Raw genomic sequence first — 21,796 nt, 5'->3', positions numbered from 1 at the left:
TGGATACGAATAAGAAAAAAAAGAAACAGTAGGACAGGGACAGTAGGCACATTGGTGCGCTTATGCACGCCCCCTACCGACCTCTTAGGAAAGGGGTGAGGTCAATTGTAGACAGTCTAAGGTTAAAGTTTTTGGGGTTTGGGGAAGAAACCAGAGTCAGGTAGAGTATTCCAGACATTGACCACTCTGTTACTGAAGTTGTATTTCCTGCAATCAAGTTTGGTGCGATTAACCTTGAGTTTGTATCTATCTCTTGTATTGTTATGGTTGAAGCTGAAGTATTCATTGACAGGTGGGACGTTGCAATATATAATTTTATGTATTATACTTAGATCGAACCGAAGGTGGCGTAATTCTAGGTTGTCTGGGTCTAAAATTTCAAGTCTGGTGGCATAAGGTATTCTGCCATGAGTAGAGGACTGGAGAACTCTTCTTGTGAAATATTTCTGGATTTTCTCAATTGTATTAATATCAGATATGTAATGCGGGTTCCAGGCTGATGAGCTGTATTCGAGTATTGGTCTACCAAATGTTTTGTATGCTCTGGTTAGTAGTGTGATATTACCAGAGAAAAAGCTACGTAGGATTAGGTTAATAACTCTTAATGCCTTTTTGGCTAGGTAGTTACAGTGGGCTCTAGCACTTAGATCATTAGAGATGAGTATTCCAAGGTCCTTTACACAGCATGGATCATCAACAAGGTCTTGACTATTCAGCTTGTATTTTATTTTCTGATTTTTTTCCGGAGGGAGCCCCACGGGGTTAGTTTTCCGGTTGGGTGCAAAAAAAGGACTCTGCGAAGCCCCCAAGCGCAGAGCCCTGAGATGCTCTGCGGCCCGTGGGGGGAGGGAGGGCAGTGGGGGCGAGCGGCAGAAGATCCGCCCGCCGCTTCTTGTCGTGCAGCCCTGGCGAAACGGCGGCTCCCCAGCCCTCCTGGCGCCCTCGACCTCGTTCGGGGCCGGCTGCGGTCGGAAAGTCCCGCCGCTCCCAAAAAAACGCGTCCCGCTCCGTCCCGCCCTGGACTGGACCCGCCGCTCACTGGACGCCCCCGGCCAGGCCCCCGTCAGGACGGGGCGGGGTGATGAAGAGGCCAGCCGGGGCGGCCCTTGTCTCGGCCTGCCAGCGGCGGACGGAGCGGTTGGACGGAGCAGGTCAGCCGAGGGAGATTCCTTGGGGCGCGCGGCGGGGGGCAGGGCAAGGCAGGGGAGTCGGGTCTCTCGTCCCGGGGACGAAGCGGTGTGAGGCGCGCGGGCTCTTCTGGCTTCTCGGCTGCCGGGCGGGCGCGCGGCGAAGAGAGGCCGGGCAGCTCCGCCTCGGCTGTAGCTCGGCGGGAAGCTCCGTCGCGTCGGCGAGAGCGGGCGGGGGGGGGTGGTCGCGAGCAAGGGCGCCTCGGGAGGCTTTCGGGCGCTGCTGGTCGGAAGGCGGGAGGCAGAGCCGAAGCCGACGGTCCTTCCCGCCGAGCTTCGGCGTTGGGTTGAGGGCGGGGGAAGGGGGCTGCACGCTGGGGTCCGCTCCGAAACGCCCCCTCCTCCGCCGGAATAAAGGACCTCCTCAGCGATAGACTGCTCCGGAGCGGAGAGGTTCCAGTTCAGCAACTTCTTCCTTGCAGGCGCCCGGTCATCCGGTTCGGCGAGGCGAGCCTGGGGGGGCGCTCCGGCCAAGGCCAGCTGACTGAGCGAAAGAAAGGGGCGATGGGGAGAGCGGCCGCAAGGAGCACCCTCCAAACCCCACCGCACGGAGCGGGCGACCCCCCGCCCCATCTTATTTCGGGAGGGAGCTTCCCTGAGCCTGCGGTGCCAAAGCGACCGAGGCTGTGGAAAGGGCTCCAGCTGCCCCCTCCTCCCTCCCACCCTTGAGGACGCTCTGGAAGGGCTGTGAGCTCGCCCGACTGCCTGGCCGGGGCTTTAGTCCTCCTACTACTACTAAGGCAGAGGTCTCCAAATTTGGCCACTTTAAGACAAGAGAATTCTGGGAGTTGAAGTCCACAAGTCTTAAAGTGGCCAAGTTTGGGGACCCCAACTTTAGGGCCACAACATGGCTGCCGTGCTGGCTGGGGAATTCTGGGAGTTGAAGTCCACAAATCTTAAAAGATGCCAAGTTTGGAGACCTCTGTCCTAAGGGCTCCAGGCTCTCTCTTTGCGGAGCCCATCCCCTCCTCCATTTGGTCCCATCCGGCTTGGCAGCCCTTTTCAGTTGGTCTCTGGTCTCCCTGGCAGCCATGCGAGGAGGGGGGGGGATGAGGAACCGGGTGCCAGGCTGTAGTGCTGGGCTTAATTCTCCCTTGTCCAGAGGCTGGTTGTGTGTTAGGAAACGGGGCCCTCTTTAAAGTGCCACCCAGCTGCTGTCTGAAGGCATCCACTGAGGGGGAACTTGGCATCTTTTCTCTCGATAGCCTGTTAATGTGCCCGACTGTGTCCTTCTGAATGGGCAAAGGACTCCAGGCAGAAGGAACAACCCTTCCCACAATCTGGACTCTTCTTCTCTATCTCTCTCTATATAAAAACGAAATACCACTCAGGTGTCATCAAAAAAATCTCCAGAACCGTAAAGCCTACAAACTTGAAATTTGTCACATACGTTCCTTCTGGCTTCTAGGTGCTCGCTAAGAAAGGACCAGAAAAAATGACCATCAGAGCATTAGTATTTTGCATATTATTAACACTCTTTGATGCTAAGGAGTTCTACTCCCCCTCCCCACTGGAAAAGGAATCTGTTCCAAAGGCAAAACACAAGCAGAGGAGTTTCAGTTTCGGGTTTTAATTTCACAGCACCAAGCAGCTTTAGTACAGAACAGTTGAGCTAAGCCACGCCCAGGCTCCTTGCTGTCTCCTTGCTCACACAGCACTGTTTCAGTTTCCAAACAGCCCTCAATTCTCTCACACACTGACAGGATACTAGCCAAATGAATACTGATGGATGCTGGTAGGCAGAGGCAGAATTTTTTCCCCCTTATATTCCTCCCCCAAAACTAGGTCCAACCACATAGTTTCATAGCGAAGCACATTTATGGAGCTAGTTTGTAATGTGGTGACTAAAACTGGACGCGATTATTCCAGGTGTGGGACAGACTCTGCTCTGTCCTTGTAACCCATTGGCCCTTTTAGCAACTGTGACCTATTTCTGAGTCAGGCTCAGCTTGAGGGCACCAGATTCCCCTTTGCCAAATTAAAGCCTCCCCGGTCCAACACTTGTGAATTTCATTTTTCCCCGTCCAGAACTTCACATTTCTCCCCGCTAAAAAAATTCATTTCAGCTCAACCTTTGTGGATATTTTTGGAATCTTCTACTAGCGTAGAGATTAAGCGACCAAGTCTGTGGGTTCCTGCCCGTATTGGAAGGTGGGGCTGGCATTTGCTCGCCTGCTGGCGCTTTGCCAGTTTTCCTCAAGGGCCTTACAGAGAAGTTTTGTGATCCCCTCTGCTTAGTTCATAGGCTAGGATGTAATTCGCTGGGACTCGGGTTGGTTTAAATTCACCAAGTTCTCTGTTATCCTGACCTGGACCAGTCTGGAGGACCAGCCTGGACTCCAACTAGCTACCTAGGAGTCAAGGGCGGCTGCCTGCTCCCCTGCCCCTTCAGCCCCTCCTGTGCCCAGCGGGATTCCTTTTATTCCTAACCCTAACTCACGATGGATCGGACACCACTTTGCAACTAACAACAACAAAAACCCTAACTCTTAACCCTTTTCTAGCTGTTCTCATTTTGAGTTTTTCCCCCACAAGCCTCCACTCGCTCCCTAGGCCAGGAGACCCATTCCCCACTCCCAGTTTCCCATACAGGTGTCCTTAGACCTACCTTCCTCCTCGGGGCATTTCTCCATCTGCCCCCTTTGTTGGTTCTCCTGGAAACTCTTGGAGCACCGCACTCCCCCTCCTGCCAACCCTCGCGCCTCTCCTGGGTTTGCAGCCCCGAAGTCCCCGTCCAAGGAGAGTGCTGGTCTCCAGGACTTAATTGCTCAATCCACAACAGATGCTCCGCATCTAAGAGGCCCCTCCTGAGCATCCGGTTGATCTGGGGGGGGGGGGGATGCTTCTGCCTGGCCTTTGCCAGAGTTCATGGATCCAAAGTTCCCTATGTTTGCCACTGATGCACAACCTATCCTGTTTGAACGTTTTTAAAAATTTGGCGTGCGCTTTCTATCAGAATTTTTAATTCCTCTCAAAGCTTTGGAACGAATCTAGCCTTCTGTTTTCAGTTTTGGATTTCCTTTTAACCATGACATTCCTTCTGGGGACTGAGGGGGGTGGGGCTTGCTGGCCAAATTCCGGTGTGTTTCAGTTGTGTTGGGAGTGTAGAAATTCAGAGTGGGAAGACCCTCTGTCCAGCCTCCTGCCTAGGGCAGCACATCCACCGAAGCCCATCACTGGCAGTGACCCATTCCAAAAGGAGTGGACAGTTGGTGATGGAGCTCAGGCTGCCTTAGGGCTCTGGATAACGGCCAGAGGAGGGTAATTTGGCTTCCATGCATTGCAACTTCAAGCCTGCCAGGGATGGTGGCATGCTGGCAGAAACTCAGCTAGACACAAATTGGACTCCCAGGTTCACCAAAGACCATCAATATCACCCCACTGAAAGATTTTCCAGGTATTCCAATTGTGCCCCGTTTTGCAAATGTTTGCATGCATTTGTCACCCGCTGCTGACTCTCCCGTAAGACGGCTCTTCCCCACTCAGCTTGTAAATCAGATGCAGGATTTGTGTGTTATGGTTTTACTGTTTTATGATTGTTTAATTTATTGGCTTTATTGTTGCTGTGAGCTGCCCCAGCTGATGCTTGACGGGAGCCATATAAATCTTTTAAATAAAAATAAATAAATTGGCAGCGGTGACCACAGCCACGGAAGCAGCCTCCTCTAAATCACAGCCCTGCCATTTCCTCTCGCTGCCCTAGAGTCCAATCTGCCTCTTCCAGCCACCCGGCAGCTCAGGGCTCCATTTCCCCTCACACCCACCCACAGCAGGACTCAGGGCAGTGCAAGTGGCACCCTTTGAAATCTGGGCATGAACGAGGCTCTGGCAATTCAGAACTCCACTTGGCACGCCTGTCACTCTTCAGACATGCTCTCTGGGCATTTCACAAGTGGACCTAATGAACCCAATGGGAAGATCTCCCCCTTCTCCCCATTCCTAGATGTTACTCCAGTGGCTTTCCTAATAAGGGGGAGGGGGCGACGGGCAAACCATGGACAAAGAGAATCCAACTCCCCAGGGGAGGCGCCAGGGCAGGCAGGAGCTCCCCTCTGCAAGGAATGCACTCCTTAGCCAGGCTTTTGCTGTAGCCAGACAGCAGCAGACGGGAGCAATTCCAGGGGTGGGATTCTACCGGTTCGGACCGGTTCTATAGAACCGGTTGTTATGATTCTGCACAATTCAGAGAACTGGCAAATTGTGCCCCTGGCTGGCCCCGCCCCCCTCCACCCACCCCTCCTCTCCCCTCTCTGCCTTATCGCATGCACTGCATCCTTCCCTGCCCAGTCACTCCTTAAGGTATTTTTCCCCCTCCCAACGATCAGCTGTTCCTATGATCAGCTGTGCCGGGATTCCCTTTGCTTACTGCTTCGCCCAGGCGGCTTCCCTAAAACAGGAGGCGCCAAAAAAAGAAGAAGCCACGCCCACCCAGTCACATGACTGTGCCCACCTAGCCACACCCACAAAACCGGTTGTTACAAACTTTGAATCCCACCCCTGAGCGATTCAGGCCGAGAACGGAGCAATACAGTAGAACCTCTGCTCCCGAATGCTTCTGAACACGACCAAATCGGGTTCCGACCCCAAAAAAATCCACAACATTTTTTGACTCTATGTCACGAAGACATACTCGGGTGGCGATCAAACCTGACCCCTGGCCCAGAAATTCCCAAAGGCGAAATATTAAGACAATGAAGAAATCGCCAAAGTTATGGAATGAATGATGGTCGTGACCACAGGTTCTATTATAAAGGCGAAACTGCAACACCGACCAGCGATGGCTCCTGTGCCTTGTGCCCTGAGCCCCCCAGCCCTCCCCTCAGTGGAGCTGTGTCCAGAGCGTCCTGGCTGAGGGAGGAGAAGGTGGCAAGTCGGAGAGGGCTCTGAAACCAGGCACCAAGCAAGGCTGGGCAGGGCGGTCACCACATAAAGGGCAAACTATGCCCTGCTTCAAAGCCTCATTTCAGGGTAACCCAGTCAGACGAGTGGCTTCTGGGCGGTGGCATTGCCAGCCGAGTGGTCAGCTGTTTCCCTTCGCCTGGTCACTGGCCAGCTTCCCTGAGCAGCCCCTCGGGCTCCCCCCACTTGTTCATGCGCCCCATCCGCAGAGGAACAGGGCTACAGGTAGGGAGGGGGCTGCAGTGGGACCCCTACCCAATAAAAACAAGGCACTTGGGCTATCCCGGAGCCAATATGGCATCAAGATTGACCACTCCACATCTAAAAGCAGTGCCCAATGGGGGCAAGGGGGGGGGTTGCACCACAGGAGGAAGGGATGGAGGGCCAGAGGAGGCAGCCATCTCAGGAGCCTCCAGGGACCATCAGTGACGGGGAGGATTTGCTGCCCTGCTGTCCGGGGGAGACCCTGGCTTCTGCAATCTCAGAGCCAGAAACAAGATGGCCACAGCCCCTGGCAAGGCAACAAGAGTTAACGGATGCCCCCAAAGGACCATAATGGCTGGCCAGCCTTCCTTCCCAGCAGAGAAGGTCAAGCAAGAGTGGGAGCTGGCTCCCCATCTGAGGCCTTGTGCCAGTGGCAGGATTGGAACCAGACTCCCTAGGACAGGCCTGGGGGGGGACTTCAAAGGTGGGGCTGTGCCAAAAAAGACATACTCCCTGAGGCACCGAACTCTGGCGCAGGATGACCCGAGAATATACCGCTGAGGTGGGGCTGCTCCCAGAAGGGAGGGAGGCTCGGTTCTCCACATTCCAGAAGGAAGAGAGCCGTCCTGGCCAGAGAGAACTCTGGTCACCATCAAAGCAGGGGGGGGGGAAGGAGTTCCGTGGCTGCCCTACAGCCGGTCTTGGCATTTAGAGAATGACCAAGCAGCTGTCTCAGACAGGACGGGGAGAGAGCCAGCTTGAAGTTTTCCAATAGGCAGTACTGGGAAAATGACCAAATTGTTTCCAGAAAGACTTGGTCAATCCAACTGAAAGCTGCCTTGAGAACTTCCCACCCACCCTCGTTCCCCCTTGGAGCAGGCCAGGAACCTGCCTGCCAGGCGTGCCACCCCTTTTCTCTCCTGGCCCGGCTGCTGAAGAACCAACCCATGAGCTGCTGAGGGACTGGGATTCAGCTGGACCAGCCGATGCTGCCCTGGCCTTTTTAGTGTCCCCAAATCAAAACACAACTTTGTCTCTCCAGAAAAGAAATGCCAGGACGCTTCAGCAGCAGCTGGGTAATCCTTTCTCACCTGGCACGTCCACTGCTCAGTTGGGGTGGGGGAGGTCAAAAGAAGAGGAGGGAGGGGCAATGCCCAAGTCAGGAGGATGAGGACAGAGGGAGCTGCCCTGGCTTGACCCCTGGGGCTGCTCAGTTGGCTCACTATGACAGACAGGGCCTTGTTCTCATCTCGCCAATGCCCCTGCTTCTTGGGGAAGGGGCTGCCTGCCCTAATGGAAAAGTCTCCAAGGACGTTGCTTGAAATGCACAAGGGTGAAACCAACCAAAATCCTCCCCGTGCTGCTGTGTGCCCAGCAGTAACTTCTGTGGTCAGGGATGAGGAATGTTCCTCGTGCAAGCTGGGGCTGCCTTTCTGTCCTGCAGAGCTGAGCTGAGCTGGAGGGAAGCAGGCAGAGGTCAAAGAGGAGGAGGCAAGGGCGATGCCCAAGTCAGGAGGACGAGGGGTGGGGGGGTGTCTGCCTGTGAGTTTTGCCAATCTGAAACACTGGCATCCTCAAGACTGGGTGCCTTCCGAGGGCAGGGGCCTCTCAGCTCCAGCCACCTGCCCCAAGAGTTCTGAGCAGCAGCGGGATCCTACCTATCCCACTACTGGTTCGATGATCGTGATCATGCACACCTAATGTGCGCCCGCAGCTTTCCACACCAGCTGAGACCTGCAGTGCCAATCAGATGAGAGGCTAAAGAAAAAAAGTGCGGGTGGGGTGGGGTGGGAGGGCCAATCCTGCACTTTTCTCTTCTTTCTCCTCTCAGCTGATCGTTGGAGGCTTTTTTTACTATCTGCTGAACGGGTAGGAATTTTTGCTACCGGTTTGATGAAACCGGTCCAAACCAGTAGCATACCACCACTGGCTCCGACTGGTTCTTGCTGCTGCTGCTGCATGGAAGGCGAGGCCAAGAGACCTGGGCAGACATCCATGTTGTCAGCCAGCAGTGGCCATTAATCTCCTACACCACACAGGCCCTGACCCGAGGAAGATGCATGTTGTTCAGCGGCCGCTCCTGGGCTTCCTGTGTGGCCCCTGGCTGTTGGTGAGTCTGGCCCTGCCGCCCAGCCGAGCCCCCACCAGGCAGAGCCCACCATCGCCCAACCTTCACTTCCGACTGGCCGGCTATCCCCGTAAGCACAACGAAGGCCGCGTCGAGGTTTTCTACGACCAGGAATGGGGCACCATCTGTGACGACGACTTCACGCTGGCCAACGCCCACATCCTCTGCCGGCATTTGGGGTTTGTGGCTGCCACAGGCTGGACTCACAGTGCGAAATATGGCAAAGGAGTTGGTGAGCATCCCTGGGACAGGGGTGGTGGGCCCTCCCAAGGGCAGACCTGCCCAATTCTGGCCACGGGGGCTGGAGAAGGTGGGTCGTCATAGGATACGAATGCACCATTTCCCCCCAAATCCAGGGATCGGCCCTGAAGCAGGCTGAAAGCCCTACCTGACTTTAAGCATGTGTAAAGCGCCTCCACTGAGCAATGCCATTCCCAAAGGTCCGGCACACGGCTCCCGGATGGCCTCCTGGTTTGTCCCAGTCCTGAGTTCTCTGGTGGTCACTCCACAGGGCGCATCTGGCTGGACAATGTGAGCTGCAGTGGCCATGAGAAGAGCATCACAGAGTGCCAGTCGCGGGGCTGGGGCAACAGTGACTGCTCCCACGAGGAGGACGCGGGTGTTGTCTGCAAGGACGAGCGCATCGCCGGCTTCACTGACTCCAATATGATTGAGGTGAGCTAGGTAGAGACACTGCGGGTCAGAGCAAGGGGCGTAAGAACAATGTAAGGAGCATCGGGCCAATCCAGGGCAGCACTTAGTCAAGTCAATGATGCTGCCTCTGTCATTGTGCCCCAAACAGTTTCAGGGATATGGCTGTCCAGGGAGATCCTGGAAGGCCTTTCAGAGGCCTGTAGGAGGAAGCCACGGCCAGGAGGCTAACAAGTCAGTCCTGTGTGTCTCTGTGTGTGTGGCCAGTTGGGCGTTTGACACAGGCGTGTGTGTATGTGTGAGAGTGTCGGCATGGTCATGGTGGGCGTTTGACACAGGCTCAAGATGCATTCTCCCCTTTCTTTCCACGGTTCTTTTCTATAACGATAGGATAGGATAGGATAGGAAAGGATAGGATAGGATAGGATAGAATTCTTTATTGGCCAAGTGTGATTGGACACACAAGGAACTTGTCTTGGTGCAAATACTCTCAGTGTATATAAAAAAAAGGATACATTCGTCCAGTCAAGAATCATAAGGAACAACACTTAATAATAGTCATAGGGCTATGGACCTTTTGGCAAAGAGTTCCTTCTCCACTCCCCTAAATATAGCAGCTCTTTAACTATTAGGGGAGGGCGGAGGAGAGAAAGTGGAGCCCAGGGCCATGAGGCTAAGCACACCGAAGAAAGGCCTGTGCAGGAGCGTAGACTCCCCTCCCGAGGGGACCTGGCAGAGGAGACAGAGAGAAAATCTCATCCAACCACTCTGGCTGGACAGACTGGACAAGCCCTCAGGAGTGGACGCGCTAACCTGAGCGACCTCTTCTCCCCCTCTCTAGGCAGAGCAGAACCAGGTGGAAGAGGTGCGCCTGCGCCCAGTGGTGTCTCAGGCCAAGCGCCCTCTGCCCGTCACGGAGGGCATTGTGGAAGTCCGCCACAAGAGCAGCTGGGTCCAGATCTGCGACGAGAACTGGGGAAGCCAGGAAAGCCGCGTGGTTTGCGGGATGCTGGGCTTCCCAGCCGAGAGGAAGGCGAACCGCAACTTCTACAAGTGAGCCCGCAGGCTTCCTTTGGTTAGGCTTGGTTCAAGCGGGGCTGTGGGGAGCTTCGAAGGGCGCCACATTCCCCCTTCCCTGTTCTCTGCAGGGGAGGCTGTCCTGAGGGTGACCTTCCCGTGCTGGCTACCTTGCACCGCTCACCTGCCGCATAGCCACCGGCCTTACTGGAGGACAATGGGAAGAGGGGTCTGCTGAGGAGCCAAGAGAGGCAGCCATTGCCATGGGGCTGCTGACAAAAGCAAAGGAGACCATTCAATCAGTACCACCTCCCCACAGCTTAAAAAAACTGATCACTTCCTGGAACCCCCCGGGGCAGCGTTTCAGTGGGGCTGCCCTGCTAAAGGTCTCTTTTCCCTTTGAGCTTTGCCTGGGAGCTCTGGAGACAGGAAGGGGCTGCCTGGATAAGGGCAGGGACCCATCCCTGAAGGGGCTCCGTTGCCTTCCCTTCTCCGGGCACTTCAAACAAGAACGCCAACCCGCAGGCTGCCCTGGACCCCCTTTCTCCTGACTGGGGTGGCAGATCCAGTTGTGAAAGGGGCAACATCATTCCACAGCATCCCTTGGTGTGTCCCCCCCCAAACAGGCTTCTGGATTTGTGGGTGTAAGGTCCATGGTTGCCTGTCTGGCTCTGCTCACTCCTGGCTGCACGGGCTGCCTCTCTTGAGGGATGGGCTCCTGGGTAGCCAAAGGCCTCTTGCCGAGACCCCCCACCCCAAAGGCAAGGTCCAGGGAAGGCCAGACAGCTCTGCTCCCTTTGGGAAAGAAGCGCCCAGGTCGCCCCACCTTAGCTCAGAGGCCTGAACTGGGAGTGGTCCTCCTGACAAGTGGGCAAAGCAGAGGGTTAGCGCTGGAGGATGGGGAGCAGGGTCTGTGATGCTGTCCAGTCTGACCCACTGCTCAGTCAAAACCTCCCGTACGGCGGGCTCTTCAGCCTTTGCTTCAACATCCTGTCCCCTCTCTGTGTTCCCTGGGAACAAACACCAAGAGCGCCCGGAACAAAAAGGCCCCTGGGGGTAGGGGGAAGGTCGCCATTTTTTCTGACCTTCTTAAGGTCAACTGGCTTCGGGGGGGGGGAGGGCAAAGCCTAGGCTACTGTCTGGTGATGGTGAACTTGCCTGGTGCCCTTGACATGACATCTTGAGGCATTGCTGGGGAGGGGGGGACACCGGCCAACCCAGAGGGGGCCCTGGGGCCTTTTTTTGCTGCATCTAGAGCCTCTCTAGGCTGAAACGCAACCTGGGCGCTTTTTGAAAAGGAAGCTGCATGAAGGTGCTTCTGGACTGGGACGGCCTTGTAGAAAGGGAGCCGTGTATTTGCTCTCAGGCTAGGTGCAAACACTTCATCATAGTCCTTATCTGACTGAGCAAATCCTTGGAGCCGTGTTCATGCACAGGAGCCCAAAACCTGGAGGTGTCCGGAAGCATCTTTTCCGACCAGCCAGTTTTATTCAAAGGTAGAAGCTTTTTCGGGAGCTGCGACAGAAGCCCTTCCTAGAGACTTCTGCGGTCATTTGAAGAGGTGCCCCCGCTTTGTCCCTAGGCCAGAACTTGTGCCGAGGCATTTCTCTCCATGCAGAAGCACAGCCCGGGAGGCCCCCGAGGCGGCCATCTGGCAGCCGCCTTAAAACAGAGCGCCAGTGTGCTCTGTCTCGCCCAGGGAAGTTTGACCGCTGACTCACTGGCGAGGACGAGGGCCTCCATCTTCCTTGGCAGGGGAAAGGGGCTCTTTTGCTGCCTGTCCTAGAGGGCTGCAAAGGAGACCCGTCGTCTGCCCTTCCCTCTCCCTGTGCAAAGCAAGGCAACTGGCCAAAGCATTAGCGGCTTTCCAGGAACTCCCGGATGGGTCCGAAGAGCTGAGAAACTGGAGACCCAGGTCACGTTCCAGAAAACGGCCTATTTTGCCGCATTCGACAGGCCGCTCTGGGGCTACCGGTGGCTGCCACTTAAGTGGCTTGAATCCGTGCATCCGTTCACAAACTCCTGCCACCCACCCGGGTCTGCCTACTGGAGCAGCACTTTGGCAGCCAGGCCAAGTTGTTGGCTTTCTGCATGACGATCATGCAGCATGCTGGGAACTGGCAGCCAGATTTTTGGCCAGAGCCATGCAGGTTGCACAAGGTGCCCCACTACCCTGATGGCAACTGCGGGCAATGACCTTTTGCAAAGGAGTCAAGATAAGCAACTTGTTTGCCCTCCTTGGAGCTCCCAAAGCTTGTGAGCAGCCCCTCTGGAAGCAGCACCATGGCCTCACACACCAGAGCCACCGGGTGTGGCATTTCCTGGGCGTGGAGGGCAGGGGCGCCTGGGTTTCAGTCACACCACGCCGGCCAGCTCCAGTCCAGCAGGGCGATTCTGCATGTGGCCAAGAGCTGATGTGATGGGCACTTGTGAGAGAACGGCAGTGTTTCCGTTTTCCTGGGGTTGCCAAGCCCAACGCCAAGGAAACGAGCAGGTGGTTTGTAGGGCAATGACGGGCAACTAGGCCTGAGCAGATGAGCACTTTGTGGGTGCCAGCAGGACTTTTCCCCATCTGTAGAAAGAGCCTGCCTGCTCTCCATCCCCCGTGGATAATTGGTGGGGGGGGGGAGGCAGAAACCAAGGGGTCTGTTTGAAATTGCATGGATCACGCCACCCTTTGGTCTTCTCCTGCAGGCTGTACCTGCAGCGCCAGCAGCACCAGTTCCGCCTGCGCTCGGTCGCTTGTGCTGGGGACGAGATGCACCTTTCCACCTGCTCCTTTGAGTTCTACAAGGGCAACGTCACGGGGGCTTGCAGAGGCGGCATGCCAGCCGTGGTGAGTTGTGTGCCAGGCCCCCTCTTTGCTGGAGGAAACGCTCAGAAAAAGAGGCGGGGGCAGCAGCCGCAGCGACAGGTGAGCGGAGGATGGGGCTCTCGGCACCCAGGATGCCTCCGGGGAAGGCGGGCTGGGCACAGAAGCCCCTGACGCCGGCCCTCCCTTTGCTCCCCCACAGCAGCGGGTCCGGCTGAAAGGGGGGGCCAAGATTGGCGAGGGCCGGGTGGAGGTGCTCAAGAACGGCGAGTGGGGCACCGTCTGTGACAACCGCTGGAACCTGCTGTCAGCCAGCGTGGTCTGCCGTGAGCTGGGCTTTGGCAGCGCCAAGGAAGCCCTGACAGGAGCACGCATGGGCCAAGGTGAGTGGGGGCACCAGCCACACCATCCTGTGTCACCACCAGCAACTCTGGGATTATTTGAGGCAGGCTTCTCCAGTGGGCTGGTGGGAGGGTCACATTTGCCACTCCAGTGCACTGGGGGGATAACAGCAGCCTTCCCAGCACCCCTGCTAGGAGCTGGGATGTAGCAGTCGAGGGTGGGGTGAGGGCCAAGGCCGCTGTTGACTTTCCCCTCTCCGGACAGGGATGGGCCAGATCCACCTGAGCGAGGTCCAGTGCCTGGGCTCAGAAAAGTCTCTCTGGAGCTGCCCACACAAGAACATCACCCAGCAGGACTGCAAGCACTCGGAGGATGCGGGCGTCCGCTGCAATGTGCCTTACATGGCCCACGAGACCACGGTTGGCTGGGCAGGGAAGCGGGGGGGGGGGGGGGAGGGTGCAAGCAGCGCCTCTCTTCTGGATAGTCAGCCGGGCAAGGCCTTGAGGGCAGCCCCGGAGGAGCTCCACAGGGTGGGGGCAAGGCACCCATGGCTCCCAAGGGCCTCCCAGCAGCCTTCTTGTAGGTGCCTCGCCTGAGCAGCCCACCCGACCCACTCAGGGGGAGCCAAAGGACCACTGGCCCTCAGCCTCAGCACCCTGCAGCCGTCTGCATGCGGCTGCGCACAGCCAGATCGAGGGCCTTTTCTTGGAAGGGGCCAGCCTGGCTGCTTCTCTTCTGAAGTGTGGCTGCCACTTGCCTGACCTCTCGCCATCGCACCGCAGGAACTCCTCCCGCTCCCAGCTCTGCAGTGCCCCCTCCCCCCCCCCCATTTTACATTTGGACCAGGGTCCCACTCTGGTGCCCCTGTGCCATCCAAAGCTTTTCCCATGCCTCTTCCTTTCAGGGAAGAGGCACAATATGCATGGGTGGCCCCCGTCCTTCCTTCCCTACCCCAAACGGAGCCTCTGGAACAGGGATCCCCAACCTTTCGACGCCTTGCGCCCGGTTCCGACATCAGCTGGGCGCCGCGCCCGGCATCGGCGTCAACTGGGCGCTGCCATCTTTTTATGAAAAGGCGCTTCCGGTGGCGTCACGGGCAAGCTGTTCGTCATAAAAGATGGCGGCGCTGCTCTTGGTGAGCTTTTTCGGGTAGAAATGGCTTTCTACCCGGAAAAGCTCACCCGATGCTGGCGCCGCCATCTTTTATGACGAAACAGCGCTTCCGGTGAGCTTTCTACCCGAAAAGCTCACCAGAAGCGCTTTTTACCAAAAAGATGGCGGCGCCCAGCAACCAGCGGCCCGGTAAGGGTTGTTCCACGTACCGGCACGTCCGCGGACCGGCGGTTGGGGACCCCTGCTCTGGCAGACTTGGGGGGAGGAAATTGCAATGGGGGCAGGATGGGGTGGGAGGCCTGGGGCAATCTTGGGAAAGCCAGAAAAAGGGGAGGGCAAATCCGGCCGCAGGGAAGCCAATCTTCTACCACTGGCAGCTGGAGGGGCAGCAACAGACTCCCCGGAGAAGCAGGCGGCCTCCCTCCGTAGCTCAGGCCTCTCCCACACTCTCTCCACAGATCCGCCTGAGTGGGGGCCGGAGCCGTTTTGAGGGGCGAGTCGAAGTAGCCTTGGCAGCCAGGGGCAACCGTGCCCGCCAGTGGGGACTGATCTGCGGAGAAGGCTGGGGGACCCTGGAAGCGATGGTGGCCTGCCGCCAGCTGGGCCTGGGCTTCGCCAACCACGGCTTGCAAGTAGGCCCCTGCCGGCAAGGTCAAGCAGACTGGTGCCCCCTGGGGGAGGGATTCACCGATGGGCCTGAGCCAGGGTCCCACACACTGGGGCAGCGACAGCTGGCCTGAAGGGCAGGGCGAGACGGGGCACCTAACGGTTCCCATGTGAAATTAACCAAAGGAGAGCTGGCTGCCCAGGGGCACCGGGGTCTTCGAGGCTGGGGGAGGGGAAGAAGGGTGCTCCCATTGGAGGGCCAGTCAAGCCATGCTCCCACCCCTGGCTGGGCTGACTTGAGCATCCCTCTCGCCTTCCTCCTGCACCGGCAACAAGGAAACCTGGTACTGGGACGGCAGCAACGTGACCGAAATGGTGCTGAGCGGGGTGAGGTGTGCCGGGCATGAGATGACACTGAGCCACTGCCAGCACGACAGCAGAGTTTCCTGCCGGAAGACGGGGACCCGCTTTGCTGCCGGCGTCATCTGCTCCGAGAGTAAGAGGGTTTGGGGTGCCATCTTCCCAATTTTTCTCGCCTGGCCAGAGCCCGGCACCACAGGCCAAACTCCTGTTGGGGTGGGCAGGGGTCCCCGCATGCGCAGTGTTCAGGGAAAGTTGGCCCCCTTCCTTCAATGAAAGGGGGCGCTTCAGCCAAATCACCCTGCCTGATTTGGACCCCTCAGCTCCCCAGGCAGCACCCATCTCCTTCCATCCTCACAGCTGCCTCAGATCTGCTGCTCCATGCGGCACTGGTGCAAGAGACGGCGTACATCGAAGACCGCCCTCTGCACATGCTCTACTGCGCAGCGGAAGAGAACTGCCTGTCCAGCACTGCCCGCAGCGCCAACTGGCCTTACGGACACCGCCGGCTGCTGCGCTTCTCTTCCCAGATCCACAACAACGGCCGGGCCGACTTTCGGCCCAAGGCAGGACGCCACTCCTGGGTCTGGCACGAGTGCCACGGGTGAGGGTGAGGAGCAGCAGCAGCCTGGCAAACAACTCCCCCCTCCCCGCTCCGTTACCCCTACCCAGCACAGGGGCTCTCATGCTCTGGGCCCTCCCATTTCAGGCACTACCACAGCATGGACGTCTTCACGCACTACGACCTCCTGACACTCAACGGGACCAGGGTGGCCGAAGGGCACAAAGCCAGCTTCTGCCTGGAGGACACAGAATGCGAAGAAGGTAGGCGGCCCAGGGTGGGCAGAGCGACCCAGCAGGGCCAGGTATCCAGCCACACCCACCCTCAGAGCTGCAGGCTAGGGTTAGGGCCTGTTCCTTGCCGGCAAGGCCCAATCCAGCCTTCCTTTCTCTCCCTCCTTTGGGCAGAGGTAGGCAAACGCTACGAATGTGCCAACTTTGGGGAGCAGGGCATCACGGTGGGCTGCTGGGACCTGTACAGGCACGATATTGACTGCCAATGGATCGACATAACAGATGTCAAACCTGGGAACTACATCCTGCAGGTGAGGCGGCGGGAACAGGCAGGAGTGGCCTTTTCAGTCAGCCATGCCGGGAATCTGGGCCTGGGGTGCAGGAGGGCATAAATGCGGAGGCTGCCAGGCCTCAGCTACAAAGCCGGTCACGGGGCGGAGTCTCCCAAGGTCAGCACAGCACAATGCAAAGTTGGGCCTTCTGTCCTGCAGCCCAGAGAGATGTGGGGCACCGAGATGGGAAGCCCCATAAAGCTAGCCCTGCTGTGCAGCTGCAGCGACACCCCCCTCCCATCCCGTGGGCCTCGCTGCCCAGATAACGGTGCCCCTCCCATCTCACCTTCTGCTCCCCAGGTGGTGATCAACCCCAGGAACGAAGTGGCAGAGAGCGATTTCACCAACAACGCCATGAAATGCAGCTGCAAGTATGACGGACACCGGATCTGGGTGCATCGCTGCCACATAGGTACGGCAGGACCCCGGAGTGGTGGTGGGGCTGACCTGGCGGCAGGCTCTTCGGGGGGGGGGGCTCTCGTGCCAAAGCAATTCACCCCTTTTTCAAATGCCTTGCCACAGGTGACGCCCTGAGCAACGAGGCCGACGGGACCTCCGAACAATACCCTGGACAGAGCAACAACCAGGTTGTATAGGTGGCAGCTGCCTCCTCCTCCTGGGCACAAGGCGGGCAGGCGCCACCAGTGGCACAGCAGCGGGCAAGAGGGCTCGATACCTCCGTTCCCCACCCGAAAATTCAGCAATTGTCTTGCCATGAGGCGGGAGTGACTCCTCCTGGGCAGCTGCAAGGTGCTACCTGTCCCAACGGCTCAGCCTGACCAGACTTCTGCTCCACGGCTCTCCCTCCCTGGCATTCTTCCCAGACGACAGTTCCTTCTCCGACCACAAGAGGCGCTGCAGGCATCCCAAGACAGCTGCTCCTGCATCTAAGCTGGGAAGGGGCGGGTTGCTGCTCAGCCACGCCACCTTTCTCTGGGGCTTCAGCACTGCCTGTGTTGGGGCCGGCCTGGGCCCTCCTATATAAAGTTAATTGTCTGTGTCCCCAGGTTTGTCCTGACTCAGTGGTCTGGGAGAGGGAGGAGGCCATTGCTGCCTTGGCGTTTCCTCCATCCTGCCCCCAGGCCTGTGCAGCAAGAATGGGGCAGAGCCCTGTGGAACAGGCGCTTCCCAGCTGCCGTGGGGGGCTCTCTGCATGGTGATTATGGGGGAGAACAGCAGCGCTGTCTCGCGAACTGTCTCACACACTCACGCACCCCACTTCCGCTGAATTACTGAAAGATCCACAGCAGAGGCCTCCAAACTTGGCAACTTTTAAGACTTGTGGACTTCAACTCCCAGAATTCCTCAGCTGGCTGAGGAATTCTGAGAGTTGGAGTCCACAAGTCTTAAAAGTTGCCAGATTTGGGGACCCCGATCCACAGGAACCTAAGGTGAGAGTCAGCACCGCAGAAAAGCCTCTGCAAAAGCTGCCCCTCCTTCCCTCCGTCTGGCTTAGCCAAGGCAGAAATGCTCCAGTGCGGGATTTGGAAGGCAAGTCTTAACCAGGAGGAGAGGCACGGGACTTCCCCGCTCCCAAGGCCCAAGATCCATCCACTCTAGCTTCCCACAGCTCAGAGGACTCCCCACGCCAGAAGGGCACAGCAGCTCCTTTCCCCCTAACAGCACCCAGCCGAAGGGAGACGCAGTCCGAGGCCTTATAAGGAACAGTGTCGGATGGAAGACAGAAAAGCCGCCATCTTGAAAAATATAATTTTGACTTTTCAGCCACGCACTCCCAATCCTTACATCAGGCTTCCCACAGTTCACAGCTGCCACAACTGCTGGACTCCAGTTCCCGACATCCCCAGCCTGGAGGCGGTCTCTCTGCGGATGGGGATAGGCTGGCATTAAGTACGACGCCTGTTTCATCCCAGAGCTGCTGCTGCTGCTCTCTGTTGAGAATCCCCAGCTTCTCTTTTCTTTCAGAGCGCACAGAAAACGGGTCGGGGGTTCCCCTCGCAAGCAGGGCAAAAATCACCTCCTCAAGGATGTGTCCCACAGGGTTCCTGATTACAGGGCTTAAGAGCACCTCGTGGGGAGTGCCTGCCCCCCCCCCCTCCGAGGGACAGGCTGGGCAAGATGGCAGTCGAGGGAAAGATCCCGCTTGCCAGGAATGGCGTAAGTGCCTTCAGGGTCCCTTTTCAGTCTAAAGGCCATTCTAAAGGCAGGTTCTCCACTAAAGGCTCCCGGAGACAGCGGCCCCTACCCCTTCTCCAGAGGAACAAAAGGCCCTGTGCCACACACCAGCCGGGTCCCAGCCATTTTCCTGCCAAGGCCACGGGATCAGCGGCTCTTGACTCAACGGAAAGAGCCTTTGGGATCTGAGGAAGGGAGGTGGGGGAGGGCTGTGTCCTCCTTTGAGCCCCCCTACTCTGTGACTTCTGGCGTGATGGTCAGCAGGAGCACCTCGTAGCCACGGTGGACCTGCAGGGTCAGGCGGCTCTGGGTCCTCACGGCTTCGTAGATATCTTCTGCCCGCCGGGATGTCTTCCCGCTGATCTCGGTGACCACGTCCCCTGCTTTTAAGCCCGCCCTGTGAGGAGGGAAGAAGAGACGACCAGGTGGTACCTGCCTGGTAGGAGGAGACCCCCTCCCCCCCAAGACCCCTCCCCAGCCCCCAGCCCGGCACTCACTGATGAGCGGGGGAGCCCACGATGACCTTGTGGATAAGGACCCCATAGGAGACATCAGGGAAGGATGGGTTCCTCATCTTCAGCTCTGACAGGATGCTGGGAAGGGAACGGAGGGAAGAGGTGGCAGGCACGGTCCTCCCTTGGGCCAGCCTTCCTGGCAGCACCAGACCCTCTTCCCCAAGAGCCGGGCCTGGACTCCCCAGTGAAGCAGGGAAGGAGCAGGACCATCCTGCATCCCCGCCGACCCAGAATGAAGGGCCCAGACAGGCCTGCGCTGCAGCTATTCCAGCCAAAGACAAGGAGAGGAGCCGGCTCTGCCAGCTGGAAGCTAGTTGGGGCAAAAGGCCCTCCACAACAGTGATCCCCAACCTTTTTTATGCCGCAGCCCGGTACCGGCATCAGCTGGGTGCCGCCATCTTTTTTTGATGAAAAAGTGCTTCCGGTGAGGTCACGGAAGCACTTTTCATCAAAAAGATGGCGGCGCCGCGCTTCCGTTGAGCTTTTCTGGGTAGAAATGGCTTTCTACCCGGAAAAGCTCACCGAAGCGCTAGCGCCGCCATCTTTTTGATGAAAAAGTGCTTCCGGTGAGCTTTCTACCCGGAAAAGCTCACCGGAAGCACTTTTTCATCAAAAAAAGATGGCGGCGCCCAGCAACCAGCGGCCCGGTAGGACTTGTTCCGCGGACCGGTGGTTGGGGACCCCTGTTCCACAAAACCCAAAATTGGCCGAAGTCACGCCAGAAGTCCTACCTGGGAGTCAAGGTCAGCATCATCACCCCGATGTAGCGGCGCTTGCCCTCAGAGTGGCCAAACCAAGACTCTGCAACGGGAAAGGCAACTCTCTGTACGGGCCCCCTCCTCACCCAACCCCAAGCCAACCTCAAGCACTGCTTCTAGGCCAGGAGAGCCAGGAAGGGGGCAGGGGCCCCTCTGCGGCAGCACTCAGGATGTCTGCAAGAAGGGAGGGAAGCTAGGCCCGAGGGCTGCAACACAGACACACACACCCCACCTTGAGAGGCACCCAGGAGCCCGCCTGCCTTGCAGCTCCCCCTCTCACCCTTGTGCTTCTGCTCCTGCTCCAGGAAGACCCGCAGGCGGTCGGAGGGAATGGCAAAAGAGATCCCCGGCGTGACCTTCATGGTGTTCACACCAATCACTTCCCCGTCCTGAGAGATGAGAAGGGTCTGACAGAAGGAGCTGGCAGGAGAGGAGCCGACTTACGCAACAACCCCCTTCCATCCCACCCAGGCCCAGTAAAGGAACAATAGCTCTTCCAGGAGTCCCAAAATTGGGGGTGTTTGTTTGTCAGCAGGTCTTCTTGAGCTTACCAAGTTGACCAGGGGGCCCCCGGAGTTCCCAAACTGCGAAAGATAAAAGACCCCCGTCAGCTAAAGCAGCAGCTGCAGCACCTTCTCAACATTTTAGGCCAGAGGTCTCCAAACTTAGCAACTTTTAAGACTTGTGGACTTCAACTCCCAGAATTCCTCAGCCAGCCAGCCTCTTCTGTGGCCACGCTATGCTGGCTGGAGAATTCTGGGAGTTGGAGTCCACAAGTCTTAAAAGTTGCTAAGTTTGGGAAGCCCTGCTGTAGGCCTCCCAGCTCACCTTCAGGCATCCGAGCAGCCCCGCAGCCCCCCAAATACACTTATCCCCCTCCCCAGTAAGCTTACGTCGATGGCAGCGTCCGTCTGGATGTACTCCATGTCGGAGGCGGCCAAGCCCAGCTCCCGGCCTCCACGCTGGGCCGAGCTGACGATGCCCGAGGTGATGGTGTTCTGCAGGGCGAAGGGGCTGCCCATGGCCACCACGAACTCCCCCTGCCGCACCTCGGAGGAGCGGCCCAGGCGCAGCGTCGGCAGCGGGTGCTACGCGGGGAGGAGGAGAGCGGCCTCAGCGCCTGGACATCCCCGTCCCCCTCCCTCCCTCCCCCGCCCGGTCCCCGAAGGAGGCAGGGTGCGGCCACCTTGGGGCTGATCTTGAGGGTGGCGATGTCGGCCACCTGGTCCACCTGCCGCACCACCGCGTCGTACAGCTCCCCGCTGGCCAGCCGCACTCGCACCCGCCGCCGGTTGGCCACCACGTGCGCGTTGGTCACCACCAGCCCGTCCGCCGCCACCACGAAGCCCGACCCGTTGGAGATGGGCACCTCCCGGCCCGAGAAGGGGTGCCTGCGGGGAGTGGACGGTGAAGGGGGGGACAAAAGGGTGATGAGTCCACGTTGCCCCCCTCCGACCCGTGTCATCCCACCCCCGCGCTTGAGCCCCCTCCCCCAGGCGCCCCCAACCCCACCTGCCCAGGATCTCGATGTAGACCAGCGCCGGCGCCGTCTGCTCCACCACGTCCGCGATGAAGTTGTAGGTGCTGCGCGGGGAGCCCGGCGGGGGCCGGCACGGCGGCGCTCAGGACCGGCAGCAGCGGGCGCTCCTGGCCCCCGCTCCGCTCAGCAGCAGCCCCAGCGCCACCCCCGCCGCCGCCCCGCCCGCCGCCGCCGCCCACCGCAGGGACGGGAAAGCTGAGCGCCGCTGTCCGCGAGAGCCGCATTCGGGGCCGCCGCCGCCGCCGCGAGAGCTGCCCCCGCCGCCCGGGGATCGCTCGCAGGGCCGTCGCTATCGCCGTCAGCCTCGCCGCCATCGCTCGCCGCGGGGCAGGCCGGGAGTTGTAGTTACGGGCCCCCTCTCTAGCGGCACCGGAAGAGGCGGGGCCGTGCCACGGCGCTTC

At 58.5% G+C, this 21,796-nt stretch overlaps 2 protein-coding genes across 6 annotated transcripts; one reads left to right on the top strand and one right to left on the bottom strand.

Annotated features, from left to right (window-relative positions):
* The first annotated feature begins 886 nt into the window (after positions 1-886).
* Positions 887-17,449, top strand: LOXL3 (lysyl oxidase like 3). 3 transcript variants are annotated; one of them, XM_026676493.2, is made up of 14 exons: positions 887-1,151; positions 8,330-8,650; positions 8,930-9,093; positions 9,911-10,122; positions 12,781-13,000; positions 13,101-13,281; positions 13,505-13,659; positions 14,812-14,985; positions 15,296-15,455; positions 15,680-15,923; positions 16,029-16,144; positions 16,289-16,425; positions 16,747-16,858; positions 16,969-17,449. In XM_026676493.2, the coding sequence occupies exons 1-14, from the start codon at positions 1,082-1,084 to the stop codon at positions 17,040-17,042; spliced, it is 2,340 nt and encodes a 779-aa protein (XP_026532278.2). In that variant the 5' UTR covers positions 887-1,081; the 3' UTR covers positions 17,043-17,449. The 3 variants fall into 3 exon arrangements, 2 of the variants coding, with proteins under 2 accessions (XP_026532278.2, XP_087821825.1); XR_015749557.1 differs by having other exon boundaries at positions 994-1,151; positions 15,680-15,929; XM_087965699.1 differs by having other exon boundaries at positions 1,003-1,151; positions 13,104-13,281.
* Positions 17,450-18,137: 688 nt separating this feature from the next.
* On the bottom strand, positions 18,138-21,719 carry HTRA2 (HtrA serine peptidase 2). 3 transcript variants are annotated; one of them, XM_026676526.2, is made up of 8 exons: positions 21,368-21,719; positions 21,042-21,246; positions 20,749-20,943; positions 20,407-20,439; positions 20,136-20,244; positions 19,829-19,898; positions 19,080-19,175; positions 18,138-18,979 (listed from the first exon to the last, which is right to left on the bottom strand). In XM_026676526.2, the coding sequence occupies exons 3-8, from the start codon at positions 20,875-20,877 to the stop codon at positions 18,814-18,816; spliced, it is 603 nt and encodes a 200-aa protein (XP_026532311.2). In that variant the 5' UTR covers positions 20,878-20,943; positions 21,042-21,246; positions 21,368-21,719; the 3' UTR covers positions 18,138-18,813. The 3 variants fall into 3 exon arrangements, with proteins under 3 accessions (XP_026532311.2, XP_087821863.1, XP_087821862.1); XM_087965737.1 differs by lacking the exon at positions 21,368-21,719 and having other exon boundaries at positions 20,136-20,275; positions 21,042-21,168; XM_087965736.1 differs by lacking the exons at positions 21,042-21,246; positions 21,368-21,719 and having other exon boundaries at positions 20,136-20,275; positions 20,749-20,848.
* Between the last annotated feature and the right edge of the window lie 77 nt (positions 21,720-21,796).

Source organism: Notechis scutatus, chromosome 4 (genome assembly GCF_049901735.1).
Source record: "Notechis scutatus isolate UNSWTSFEM ecotype Mainland chromosome 4, rNotScu1.2, whole genome shotgun sequence".
Lineage (NCBI taxonomy): Eukaryota > Metazoa > Chordata > Lepidosauria > Squamata > Elapidae > Notechis > Notechis scutatus.
Note: the sequence above shows the minus strand (reverse complement) of the source record. Positions and strands in the feature narration are given on the sequence as shown.

Bases quoted from the DNA above. Each gene is read 5' to 3' on its own strand.
- LOXL3 (XM_026676493.2), top strand. From the start codon at position 1,082: ATGAAGAGGCCAGCCGGGGCGGCCCTTGTCTCGGCCTGCCAGCGGCGG. The intron at 13,001-13,100 runs GTGAGCGGAGGA...GCTCCCCCACAG, and splicing joins GGCAGCAGCCGCAGCGACAG to CAGCGGGTCCGGCTGAAAGG. The intron at 13,282-13,504 runs GTGAGTGGGGGC...CTCTCCGGACAG, and splicing joins AGGAGCACGCATGGGCCAAG to GGATGGGCCAGATCCACCTG.
- HTRA2 (XM_026676526.2), bottom strand. From the start codon at position 20,877: ATGGGCAGCCCCTTCGCCCTGCAGAACACCATCACCTCGGGCATCGTC. The intron at 20,245-20,406 runs GTAAGCTCAAGA...CTCATCTCTCAG, and splicing joins GGGGCCCCCTGGTCAACTTG to GACGGGGAAGTGATTGGTGT. The intron at 19,899-20,135 runs GTGAGAGGGGGA...TTCCCGTTGCAG, and splicing joins GCAGGAGCAGAAGCACAAGG to AGTCTTGGTTTGGCCACTCT.